The sequence below is a fragment of the Crassostrea angulata genome, chromosome 10 (assembly GCF_025612915.1).
Source record: "Crassostrea angulata isolate pt1a10 chromosome 10, ASM2561291v2, whole genome shotgun sequence".
NCBI lineage: Eukaryota > Metazoa > Mollusca > Bivalvia > Ostreida > Ostreidae > Magallana > Magallana angulata.
Window position 1 is genome coordinate 39,990,103 of NC_069120.1, and position 14,764 is coordinate 40,004,866.

Genomic DNA, 14,764 nt, shown 5'->3' on the forward strand with positions numbered 1-14,764 from the left:
AAGGGATGTCTTATTAACGTTTCATTGAAAATGTTGGTTATCAATAAAATATATATTGAAAAAAAAAATTGACATACTTCTGGCACATTAGTTTAGCAAAAGTCTGAAACATATAACATGGATTCATTCAGAATACTGGTAAAAATATATGTACATGTAACACAGAATATTAAAGCAAATTCAATTCTACTGAACAAGGGATTTCAAAACAAAGCTAGCACACATCAATTTAGAAAGTTTGGGTTTTTTTCTCCTTTTTTATAAAATAACCGGGAATGCCATTTTCAAAGATACATGTACAAATACAGGTTGATAAAAGTGAAAAGAATTAATAAAAGAAGTATAAATCGGTGATGAAGCAAAACAGATCCCATTTAAGAAATCTTCAGATGATAAATGGCAAAAAGGAATAGTGTATATTAAACACGAATATATCCATCTTTAAAAATATAGTGAGTCTTACAAGAATAATGACGATATAGATAAAAATATCTAACTTACAAAATGCGATAACATTTGAGCATACCCAGAGAATAATCATGCAAAAGTGATAAATAAGAACATTCAGAAAAGAACTACAGTACAAATATATGCACATATATTGGCTATAAATTACAGTTAAAATCTTATAGTTTTGAGTTTTACATTATACAACAAGTTTGACCAGTAGATAATTTACACTACTTACGCGATAATCTTAAAACTGCGTAAAATACCCCCGCGTGTATGGTACATGTATTAATATCAAAACTTGCGTGTAGTAAATCACGAATCCGCGGAATTAATACCCACGCGTATAGTTTAACTTCAGAAAACGAGTACTATACCACCAGCGTAAATAACCACTCTTACAGTATGTTACAGTTTGACAATACTACATAATATATAGATGCATATAAAATCTGGAAACATTTTGTGTCTAATTGCAGAAATCCCTTTTCCTTCTTTTTGAATATTACCTATTGAAATATCATATCAGACATCAAATAACTCACACATAACTAAAAGGAACCATTTTAATTAAAAAATTATGATACAATATGCATTGAAAAAATTTGTTTTTGTAATTCAAATTTACTGTAAATTTATACATTCATTTAAAAGGCTGGGGTCAGCAAATTAACCATCAGATTGGACTTAAACTTTAATATGTTATTTTTGCCATAAACAAGCATTTAGCAATAAAAAATCCTAATGCTGGATTTTAGCTTTCAAAACTGACCATTTTCCTATAATTCTGTACAGGGTTCTAAATGGCAACGACAATCGAGTCCTATTATCATAACAGCAGATTTTTTTTCAGCGTATTTGAATTAATGAGTAGGGACTTAAATTTCAGCGTGTGTTAATAAAAATTGATTTTCAACCAAAGCAACCAAAAAAACGTGTTTACTTTATTAAGCATTTAATCTATCAACAGATTTGTGGGGGAAAATCGCTTAAATCCATATTTTCTCTTTAATTCAAAATTCAAAATATTTTTTTCAGTTATTTTATATCAATATAATAAAGTCTTTAATAAGAAGTCAAAATTAGAAATATCCTTATCTTAAAGAATTCATCAAATAATAAAATTCAAGACAGTTTGTTCCATGCAGGCTAAGCAATGTAAATGTTGGTTATGAGTACACATGGTAATTTGTTTTGCAATTATGATAAAAAGCGATCACTTCAAATTTGAAACTACATGTACTCATCCAAAAATACCTGTATGTACATGTATGAGATTATATGAAACGTTAGATGGTAGATTCAACGATGGAACGCATATCAACAAAGATTTCTTGCATAATTCTAACTGTTTGTGCATATCTCACGATATCTCAAAAATTTAATGTGAGTTTATCCAATTGGCTAGAATCAATTTTCGCTATTGACTAAATGCCCAATATATACTGCACCTTTTACTGCTGCCACTTGTGTATTCAATGCCAGTACATGATGATTTGCAAAATATTTTCTCATAGCCATCTGGACGAAACCACATTCTGATAAATGTCCAGTCAAAAGAATAGCTGTCACATCTGACATTTCGGACGCAAGCAGTGTTTCTGTTTGATCTATTATTTGTCCAATGACTTTATCAGCGAATTGAAAAATCCTGTCTCTTTTCCAGCGTAATTTGTCATTTGTTAATGTTACATCTTCTGAATATTTTGACCTACTGACAGTCTCTCCAAGACTTGTTGATGTATTTTCTAAAACACAATTTGCCATTGAAAGAGGAATAAGAGTTATAACATCCCGAGAATCACTGCTTTTTAAAGATCGGAACTTTTGTTTAAACCTTTCTACAAGAGCGATGAATTCGAAACAATATTCAGATTTGAACCTTTGCATTTGTTCATTGCCAATAATATCTGCCAGACAAGTTTCAAATTCATTACATACAGATTCCAATCCCCATGGTCCAGTGCTAATTCTTAACAATTGGTTCGCCGATCTGTCCCCAGAAATATAATGGACTGAAAGAGTTGAAAGTTTATCTGAAATTATAAAGAAATTATATATGACATTTGACACTCATGTGTAATATTCGTCGAAGTTTATAGAAATAACCCTGCTTTGACCCCTTCCCCCAACCAAAAAAATTTTACTTTTTTTGTTAAAAAACAGCCAATATTTTATAAATAAACAGGTTAGTGTAAATTACATTCCTTCTACAAGCTCAATTAAATATTTTTTGAAATATTTAAGTTTTATTATTCGAGTGCTCAATCCACGACGACGCCAATAAACTCGAACGTTCGGTGATTATGTTAAATTTAAATATCTATAATATCTATAATATTTATTTACACACGGTAATTATCTTGAAAGCAAGAAAAATCAATCACCTCCTAAATTAGCAACAAGATACTTCTGCCCAACAGAATCTTTCTTTTGCTCCCATTTTCTTGGAAAGCAATATTGGTGATAAAAGAAAGCTGCCTCGGATTCCAAAACCATCGATATAGAGGATCTAGGAATGCCATTCTGTAACAAATCGTTTCAACATTTGACAATGTGAATGTATAAACATTTCACTCATCCATCTCGTGGCATATCAACATGTCAGATATATAACACTGTATTTTAGCTTTCAAAACCATAGAGTTACACATGCTTCATAAAAAGTAAAATGTGACGTGTTTATAAAAACAAATACTTATGCATATAAAGAAACTATTGAAATATTAAATGATTTTATATTGTGGGATTGTGATTGTGCTCAATCTTTTTTAGAAAATTTCAAACATTATTTAGGAGCAAAAAATCAAATTTCAGATTACATTTACCAAAAAAACTTTCATTCTAGGCATCCTTGGTAAAAGCAAAGATATCCGTAATATCATTTTTTTTGGTTAAAGTACTATATTTACACAGCAAGGTGTACTCAGAAACAGTTGAGTGTTTCTTATGCAATGTCGTCTTTAAAGCTCTTCTATGAAACACAGAAATTTATTTCTCACAAAAATGGTGAAAATGATATTTTTGATACTCATTGGAACATCTGGAATCCAATTTTTACTTGAATTTTCCTTTCTCTCTCTCTCTCTCTCTCTCAAATAAAATTTTGCACTTCTGAATTATTATATTTAAAGCATCATAATCATGCATTGTATGTCTGCAGAATGTGTGAAATAAAAAAAAGAAATATTAAATGATTTTACAGAAAGTAAACAACAAATTAAATTTGAATGCTAAAATATATATGCGTAAAATTAAACACACCTGTTATTTTCCTTGTGTTGAGATAAATGTAAATTTTCGAAAAAAAACAAAATTATAATTAAAAACTACTTCACTTAAAATCACACTTAACAAGTCCCAATAATAAAAACCTAAAAAAAATTTCTCGGAATCGATTTTACTTCGATTTGTTGCTGAAGGATTAAGATTAACATATAGATTAATGATCATAAAATTTATTCTTAATTTATAAAAATCTATCAATGACTATATCATGTGATGATATTGTTTTGTAAAATATTGAATCTTTTATCTATTGAAATTCTTCTAGCATATTTCTTAACTTAACGGTTGTTACATAGATCTTTTTATATTCTTTATATTCATATTTTTTCGCGATTTAATAGATTTTTTTAAAAAAATTCCCCTTTTTGGCAAATTTCCATTTCCATTCAATGGGAAAACATTATATTAGACAGCTTTATGGGGTCATCTTAACATATCTGAACAATGTAGAAAAATAGATCCTGAATAAAAATATTTTCTAATTTTTCTCCATATAATTATTCTTTTGCTAATCATTGAGCCTCTTTTGAAACTAAATGATTTTATTGTCGTATTACATATTGAGCATTTCCGTTCTCAAGAAGATCAAGAAAAATTACTCATATCAACATAAACCTACATCAAAATGTGAACCCTACGCGTGGCCCCAAATTGTCCAGGAGCCACAGTGTAAGATCTGACAATCAACAAATGTCAAGATGCTTGCTAATAACTAATACCAAATATTATGACACTTGAATTTTGGAGAATAATCAAATTTATTTTCTATGTAAATATTCATCCCTGGCCCCATTGTGGCTTCATTCTACCCCCAGGGATCATGATTTGAACAAACTTAAATTTACATTACCTATATATGCTTCAACACAAGTAACAGTATTAATATGCAATTGGTTTTTGAGAAGCAGATTTTTATAAAAAAAAATTATATATTCTTATGTAAAAATAATACTTCCAGTTGTGACCCAACCCTTCCCCCGGGGAACATGATTTGAAGAAACTTGAATCTACAGTCCCTGAGGTTGCTTCCACACAAGTTACAGCTTGTCTGGCCAATTGGTTTTTGAGAAGAAGATTTTTAATTTTTTTGTTCTATACATTCCTCTGTAAAAATTCGACCCTCACCCCATTTAGGCCCTACCCAGCGATCATGTTACGAACATACTTGAAATTACAGTATCTGAGAATGCTTCCACACAAATGACGGCTTGTTTGGCCAATTTGGTTTTTTTTTTTAGAAAAAGATTTTTGACGATATTTTTCTATATATTCATATGTAAAAATTCCTCAGGGGATCAAGATTTAAACAGCTTTTCTGGCCATTTGGTTTTTGAGAAGAAGATTTTTGAAAAATACCAACGAATTTTCAATAATTCTAAATTATCTTCGCTTAAAATGGGACCTGGCCCTTAATTTGAACAAACTTGAAAACTTTTCACCCAAGAATGCTTTGTGCAAAGTTTGGTTGAAATCGGTCCAGTGGTTCTAGAGAAGAATATAAAAATGTGAAAAGTATACGACAACAACGACGACGACAACGACGACAGACATAGGACACCTTTTGATTAGAAAAGCCATATTGAGCCATATTGAGCCTTCGGTGAGCTAAAAAGATCTGCCGAGAGAACTAGTACATCGGATCTCGTAATATATTTTGACACCTAAGAGGATTGAAAATTGTGAGAAGGGAGGGGTAAGTTTTAACTTGAAAAAGATGTTTTTATTATCCAGAGTTTCCCCCCGGTTATTGGTCACCTACCAGTTAAACAGGGGCTCGGGATGGTGTGAGAAGGGATCTGTACATGTAGATGTAATCTCGCGTTTTTCCGTCTGTCTTCACTTTGTTTTCCTCAACTTTTTTTTTACAAGAGTTTTAAGAACTGATTTGAATTTTCAGTGTTACTTCGTTATGAGGCATTACAAATACGATTTGACGTTTTATAACGATTGATGGTCAAGGTTATAATGTAATTGATTTAAAACGTGTCTATTTTTATTCGCTTACTAGTTGTTTTGTAAATAGTGTGTTTATTTCTAGCGTAATATATGCATCTATTATTAATCTGTTCAATCTGAACAAGAATTACTATAAAAATGAAAAGACAACAAATTTATTATTTTTTCCTTCGAATTAATTAGAATTGTTATGCGTTAACTTTTGTACATGAAATATATAGCTTCCAAAGTACATTAAGGTAACCATGCCATTTGAATTTATTCATTTAATTTTTGTTCAGATATTTGAAAACATCACACCTTTTTTAGTATTGCTGGCAGACACATATACATGTATCTTCTATTTTACAGTTTTTATAAATCTAAAGTAACTGTTACTATGTTCAAATATAAAAGATAAATGTACATGTATATGTATTGAAACGAATATTACTAAAGTCTAAGAAGACTACATTTAGATTTATTTCCCATGAACAAACCATTTCCTACCTAAATAAAAAAAAGCGGTTATCAATCGACTTAAAAGACAGAGGAGCCCTAGCTTGACCTTAGACGACGGCAGGTTTTCTGCATTTTTAAATACAAGAGTTTCTATTTTTGACAGTCACTTGCCCATTTCAAGCTAAAATTTACTTATATGGAAAATGTTAATTTTGGCATCATTCAGCAATAGAATTAAAAAGGATCAAAATGATGAGACAAAATATATTCATAGAAAAAAAAATATTTGTCAATTTAAATCAAACTGTGTTGAATATGACAGACATCTCTATACCAGCTCCAAGTTCGTTTTTTTAAAAGTTCTATAAGCTTATGTAGAAAATAAAAACATTAAGTAAATTCATTTTAGAAGTAAGGTGAGGGTCTAAAAAATTGATTATTTTAATAAAAAAAAAAACAAACATATAGTTTTCAATAGAAATAACTTTAATGTTCCTCCAGAGGCACAGACAAATATATTTTGTACCGACAGATAGTTTCTGAGACCCATTTCAAGAATACGGTAACCTATTTGAGACAAAGCTACAACTTAAATAGGCAAACTTCAACCCAAAACAAATTGGAAAACTTCAACCCCAAACAAATGGTTGTAGAGTGGACATTAATGACTTCTTTTTATTTTTTTTCCGGATTTTTAAACGTTCAATTCAAGTCTGCAGCTGCGCACTTCTAATTGATTACAGAAGACGAGATTTTTTATGTTCTGGTATGCGTAATATGCATACAAATCAACATGTTATTTGCTTTTTTATAATTTGACAGTAGTTTTTGGTTCGTTTTTGAAAGAAAAAAAAACAGTTCAAGAAATGTTAACATTTTTGTCCTTAAATGTACATGATGGCCGGATATTCCTCTTAACGCATAGGCTTTTATCTGAAAATATTCAAAGTGTTAACAATTTGGTCAAAATGAATCATTCTGTGTTGGTAGGTAAATACATGTATTGAACAAAAGAAGAATTGCCAATACGAATAGGTGTATTTTGAAAACAAAACGGTTTTTTGGCCCTGGTCCTATTTTATCTTCATTGTGTCAAGATATGCGCAGTGGTGAGTACGGCTCAAAACCCGCACACATCCATCATTTTTTGTTCAAGCACGGCGAGCACGGCGTAATTTTGTTGATTAAATTGTTTATAATGAAAATTATTAATGTATAAATGGTTTTTTTTTTACAGAATCTCCTTTTTCTACCCATTTTTTTATTTACAAAAAGAACGACTTTAATTGAACACGTTTGATTGGAATTATGTTTTTTAATTCGTGCCACAGTTTTGCCAAAGTTGTCTCTTTGTGTTGGAATCTGCAATCAATTCTCATGGATATTCTATGCAGGTTGAATGCGAAATTCTGACAAATTTTAGTTAAAGTGGAGAAACCAGTATTTGTGTCTTTTCTTTTCTATTGTTTTTCTGCGTTTATGTTTACCCCAGTTATCTGCAACTGTTAAGTATGTCAACTGGATCCGTCCAATAAGTAGAAAATTACTGGACAACTACAGGTAACTTATTGGACTGGATGCAGGACATTGAAAGCTTTTCTGGCCTTGGTTTAATAAATGATGACGTCCGAAAAAGTGTTGAGAATAATTAAACTACAATAAATCTACAATATCTGTTAGACATTTCAGGATTGAACTAAAATTTCCTTTGACTTCAAGCTCTTGGGCTATAATTTTCAAAAAGATTCTTAATATACATGTACGATGTATAAATTAATCAAAAATACTTACCCTAAGAGCTGCCTCAATGATCAATTGTTGTATAGAGTCGTCAGAATGTGTGGGTACCGTGAATACATATTTCACGTCAGATTCTTTTCTGCATTGTATTTGCTTGTGTATCAGGTGCAAAAAATCTTCCACTTGGGACCTAATTGACTGCTCTAAAACCTCAATTGCCTTTATATCTTTACCAGTATAACCCTTTAGCATAGTGTTTTGAGTTATTGCCTAGAATGGAAAAAAGGTAGACAATCATATGACGTAATAACACTTTAACTTAAATAACACTGTCAGTTACTAAAGTTTTTAATATAAAATTTAATGTATTTCAGTATGAACATTTGGACAAAGACTTAAATGTATGATAAAACTAAGATTTATGTTAGAAAACCCGGTGAACATTTTTCAGAACTTCATTTTTTTATGAGTATAATTCTTAAACAGGACAAGTTTCGCACTCTGTAGTCGGTAGTTGAAAATCTAAATCAGTCTGTCGGTGAGGAGGTCGAACTTTCATCGGAAATTTTTATAATGCTATGATAAGTACGTATGTTTTATCATAATTCAAATCCAGAATTTCTATGTTCGCCTTATTTTTGCCCTAAAACAGGATATGAAAGAATGGCTTAGTTTCTTAGACAATTCTCTTGGAATAGCTTAATTTCTTTTATGAGAATGGAACAGGGTGCTGCGATTGTATACAGATACTGCGTATACTTAATATATAAAATTTTATCAGTGATTGTTTGGGTTGAGTCGTTAAGAGCCTTCCACACTAATAGAAAGGGCAATATTTACAAGGTATTATATCTATTAGGTTTACGGTTGAAAAGACTTTAAAAAGGACAGTTTTGGGAGTTAAAAGGGTCATGGTCACGATTTTGGTCAAAATTTATTTTTCCATTTTTAATGTTTACAATGCCTTTTTAATATTCAACCAAAATTTGAGTGTCAGTCGTCAAGTTATAAGCGCGATAGAGAGCTAACAATTCTTTGTTATGTAAACAAAGCCCAAGTCATGTTGTTGTTGACATTTTGAATGTTGAAAAGAAAATACCAAGATTAGACCTAAAATGAAATTGAAAACGCTAGAAACCGTTTATTAATGTTAAAAACGAATTAGCAAATGAAAAATAAAGAATTGAACATTGAGCCAAATGTAAACTAAAACGTGGCACGAGCCTTGTTGACATAACAAAGAAATGTAAATCAATAATCAAAAGGGCTGAGTTCAGGTGAATGTGGTGGCCATTCAATGTTTGAACGTAGGGATATGAATGTTCTCCAAACTTTTCAGGTAGCCATTCAAGAACAATTTTTGCAGTGTGTGGGGTGGCGCCATTGTGCTGAAACCATACATTGCTAATTTCTATATCTCTTCTCATTAGCTCAGAAAGAAAGTTCGTCTTTAGAGTGGACAGATAACGTTGCGACGTAACTGTTGTGGTTTCACCATCCTCTTCATAGAAAAAGGAGCCTACGATACCAGCACTACTCAGTGCTGTCCATACTGAAACATTCTGACTACGAAGTGGTCTTTCTTCGTAAAAGTTCCCCAGAAACGCATGTTCTGCTTGTTGACATGTCTATCCAGAGTGAAAACCAAATGACATCAGTTGAACCATTGTTTCTCAACATCAATTATGCAAAAGTTAAACGGGATGAAATGTCTGTATCTTTTAAATGTTGCCTTATCGAAATTGTATATGGTGCGAATTTCAAATCGTATTTTAAAATTCGATATACAGATGAAGAATTAATATTGGAATCCACTTCTCTAAATACATTCCTTACTGAGTACGTTTGAGTCTCCTGGATAATTGTCTTCACCTTTTTAGTATGTTTATACGATCACCCAGTCCCCTGTCTTATAGGCGTATCTTTTTCTTGTCACTGCTCAAATTTAGTAACAATACAAAAAATCTGTTTCACATCTGGGTACTTCATTTTCAAAACTTTTACTAGGGTCGGCGATTTTCCATTCTCAACGTATAGTTTTACAATATCAATATAGAGATCATATTTATCTTCCATTTTCAAATACCTGAATACTTGACTTTTGATGATGTCAAAAAAAATTAATTATGACATCATAGTTTATTGTATTTACACTGTAATACATATTGCCGGAATAAACACTTTCAAATGCAGTTATTGTTAAGATAATTTGTCATGTTATGTCATGTTAGTACAAGGTATAGTCATCCAAAGTTGGGACATGTTTATTGAAACACCTGTATGTCATCTCTTCACTACCGACTTTTGTAACTTTTTGACTATCTTAGACATTGCATTCCAACTTCACTTCATGCATTTCAAATGCAAGAAATATTTGTTTATAGAATTATACAAATCTTTGAAAATAGTGTTTCCTTCAGTAAACCAACCGCTTCACTATCCCGGCGAATTTCATAGCCAACAAACAATAAGAATCGGAAAATAATGATTACTCTTTTACGGGGATACTTAATAAAACGAGTTAATCGTCAACGAATCTTCAATGTCAACGTTCTCAAGCTTACACTTACCTTTTCTAAGTAAAAAACATTCGCAATTTGTAGAAAGAAGTACCAATCTTTAAGATCTTTTGTTTTAAATTGATGTAAAGCTTCATGTCCAGACGTTATAACTGATTTATCCCGGTTCCATAGTAATGCTGCAGGAAAATCAGACTCTTGAGGAGTGTAGACTTCAGACCAGTTTCCATGACATGAGAAGCCGTAACACCATATTGAATGTCCTATCAAGAAGGCTACTACAATTGGCTTATAGCAAGTGGATTCGTAACCTTGTTTTAAAAAACGCAAAAAAGGAATCTATTTTATTTTTAAACAAAAATACCCATGGGCCTAAACGGTAATCAAAGAATTATAACCGAAAAGATAGTATATATAATTTTCAATATGTAATTTCTTTTCAAACTATCAAAACGTTAGATGGATTTCAATATTAACGTTGGAAAAGCTGTAACTCAAATTCATAGTTTGCCATTCAAAAATTTAGATTTAGATTAGTGTATATCCAATGTCTTTTATTCGTTTTCATTTAATTGCTCTATGAAGTACATACTATCATCACACTACATGTACATGTACCTAGTGATTATATCGTAAACATTTTATAAAAATAAAATCCATCTATTATACTTCGAAAGTTTCAACAATAAGTAAATGATTTAAATTGCCAAAGGTAGTCCTATACTCGGCACTAAATGGGCTCAATCATTAAAAGCTTAGCTTGAAATGATAAATATACATTCTAGCAATACATATACAAAAGAAAATATGCATGTTTACATGCTAGTTTGTTTGTTATCACCTCTCATACAGGTGTACCCCCTTGCGAAAACTATTGACAATTATGAAATTTGCCAGACGTCCGTTTTTCCTAAAAACAATTACCAATTTTGGGAAAATTAGAACTGATCATACAAAATAGAGTATAAATATTTATTTAAGCAATATATCATCAATAATTTTGCGCAAATTTTTGTAAGTAAGTACGCTTTATGGACCTGATGTATCAAAATAGAATACAAAAAATGCAATGCTAGTATCGCGTTTGGTAATTTTTTTACTATTTTATGGACTCAAACTTAAATTCATGGTGTTTATTCTATAGATTGACATCTTAGAAAAAAGATTTGGTAAAATAAATTATATGTTGACGGATTACTTTCAAGGCTACATGTATAAGCTCTAAACCAAGTAGACCCTGACGAAAAAATCCGTAAAAATCACATTTTGCTACAGTTTTCTGCCTAGATCTGTCAACAATGTTAGATATCATTTAAACATTAATTAATTGACGATTGATTAAATTCGAAAGATCTTCTGTGTCTAAATTTAAACCGGTTTTAGTAAAAGAAAAATAAAATTTCGGGGGGGGGGGGGGGGGCATCAAAACAAAGAAGATATAAGCACACCTGAGATCCTGGTTAATCAGAAACTTCGTTTTTCATTTTACTTTAACAGAATCGAGTTTCTCAACATTAATCATTTCTATCTCTCATAGAATACATATATTACCGTTCTAATTGCTTATTATTGCCATTGTTTACAACAGCGATGTAGAGCAAAATCAATACCGGGTATCTAAAACGCTTTGTTAAAGTCGAACCAATATTGTAAAATCCGTATTATGACGTAGTGCGATACTCGGACTACTTTAAATATTTTTAAAAATTTTTAAAGTGAACAGAGAATGTTTTTTTTAATTCTGATTTTTTTTTCATCAATACATGTATTTAATCAATTGATTTATAAATACTTTGCGCGCTATTTTCGGTCTTTATTGATTTTGTTATTTGTCAAAGAAGAAATTCAGAAACAGTACAGATGATCAGTAATAACTTTTGCTTATGTAAGTTTGTAAGGCCAAGAAGAATTAACGCTTACTTGAAATTGAAACCATACTTTTATGAATTTACGTGATTCGTTTAGAATAATTTAGAAAACCAAAACAAATTCATGATGGAAGATACATTACTAAAAAGATTAAAGTGATGATCATGGATGGCAAAATAGTTACATGTCTCGCTTCATTTTTCATTAAAAATATTTGATTCCATTTCAGATACCTACGGAATTTGGGGGTTGTGATCCTCAGACCATTGCCCAATGTATAATTTAATTGGTCAAGTGATGTTCGGGATTATCATAGTAAAACGACAAATTGTACAGCTATGGGCGCCAACATGACCCCTTCTAATATCAAAATCTTTTTAGGAACTCAAGATAAGAACTCAACCTGCCACTTACAACTCAACAATAGCGTTTAAAAGACGACATTGAGATAAAGATTTACATTTCTATCTGAAACGACACTCGTGCTTTATCGTACTGATTGACACATTATCGGGGTTTCTTTTAGACCCAATTACAGCAAATTTCGTTTTAGTTATAACCTTCTGACTTAAATGAATAATGAATCGAATAGGTGGACCTAAGTACAGTAGACGATATATGCATATGGAAAAAGACTTTAAAAATCGGACCCAACACGTTTACTTATCACGTGACAATGTTTATCGCCAAAATAGCATCTGTGAATCGATAATTTAGCGATCAGGAATACTACAGAATCATTTTTATTCGTGGGGGGTCAATGTTCGTGTGTAGTCAACATTTTCCTGGTTTGTTGGGACGTAATTTCGTTGGTAATGTTATCAGGATATTTTTGATAGATATTAACCAAATTATTGTGTATATGTTTATGGGGGTGTAAATTCGTGGACAAGGGTAACACACGAAAGCCACGAACACTGTAAACATTTCTTAAACTGACTTGTTGATGCCAAAAACTAACCGAAACCGGTGTCAAAAGATACGTAAGCAATATGAGGTTTTATTTACACAAGTACAGAACATTGCCTTTTTTTAATCACTTAGAACTGCGAAGCTGCAGAATTAAATTGAAGGTTTAAAAAAAATTATGAAAGGTGGTCATTGGTGTCCATCCTACAACCATTTTTTGAGAAAAATGTTCAATATTGCATATGTTTGTATTTTGTTGTAGCATTGTACCCTATTCTTATCAGTCAGCATGGCATCTATTTTGAGAACAAGAAAAAAATTAATCTATACTTAGAACTCCCGTGCCTGTAAAGGCACAATGATATTTTATTTTTTCATTGAAAAATCAATGTCAATTACAGCCTGTGGTTTTTTTTTCAGATCTATATGTATAAATTAAAGTAAATTCTTTTTAGAAGTAGGGTAGGGGTCCAAAAAGATAATTGTTTTAAATAAAAAATACATATATTTTTAGTGAAAATATAACCTCAATGTACCTCCATAAGACACAGATATATCTCCTGCCAACTGATAAAAAGTTTCTGAAACTCATTTTAAGAATAGGGTACGCTTCTTTGAGACAAAGCTAAAACTTAAATGGGCAAGCTTCAACCTTCTTCTTTTGATATTGGTAAAATACATTGACCAGTTGAAGAAAAAAATGTATCTAATTGCGCTCATGTGTTTTAAGGGCTTTCAAAAGGGTGGCGGAAATTAAAGCCTACCAAGATTGTATGTATAAAGTGTACCCTAACCATAAGTGAATATGTTATATCCTATGTGATAGTTTTATATTGGAAAATATGAGGGTACATATATAAAAGAATTATTATGTATAAAATGAAACAAAAATATACATTAAAGTATACTAAGATTGTATATAAAAAGTGTACCCCAACCATAAGTGAATATGTTATATCCTATGTGATAGTTTTATATTGGAAAAATATGTGGTACATATATCAAAGAATTGGTATGTATAAAATGAAACAGAAATATACATTTATTTCAAAATGACAAATGACTAGGAACCGTATTTCACATCCTTTCAAATATTATGTATATTAAATCATTATATTATCAATTGTCAATTTTGCTATTCTTCAGTCGCTTTGGATTTTGCAATTCATTACAGTATTTCAGAATTTGCATGATGAATATTATTTCTAGATATACATTTTTAATAAAAATTACAGTTAATACGCACCAGTTGAGATTCCTCTTAACATTCTATTGGATGATACCATTTTTGTTTTTTGAGCGTCTGATTCTGCAAGATAATTTTCACGAAAAATTTCCAATATATGTCTAAAAGGTAAACAATATACATAACTCTTATCTGTTAAGCATAAATATCATACAGTATACGATATAATGAACTTATTTTTAACATATCTAAATTCGATTCCTTTAAAAAACCAAAATATGTAGAAATCCTTGGATGCATAGCTATTGTTTTTTTTCTACTGCTTATACAATGATGTAGACAGTCGCATGGCACCATAAATTGATTAATACCGGTATCTGTTGCCATGGACTAAAGCAGGAAAATG

At 30.9% G+C, this 14,764-nt stretch overlaps 1 protein-coding gene across 1 annotated transcript; it reads right to left on the minus strand.

Annotated features, from left to right (window-relative positions):
- Window positions 1-940: 940 nt before the first annotated feature.
- On the minus strand, window positions 941-14,498 carry LOC128167515 (uncharacterized). The gene is made up of 5 exons (XM_052833275.1): window positions 14,419-14,498; window positions 10,446-10,705; window positions 7,927-8,145; window positions 2,838-2,976; window positions 941-2,486 (listed from the first exon to the last, which is right to left on the minus strand). Exons 1-5 carry the CDS (start codon window positions 14,456-14,458, stop codon window positions 1,861-1,863), a joined length of 1,284 nt encoding a protein of 427 aa, XP_052689235.1. The 5' UTR covers window positions 14,459-14,498; the 3' UTR covers window positions 941-1,860.
- Window positions 14,499-14,764: the final 266 nt, after the last annotated feature.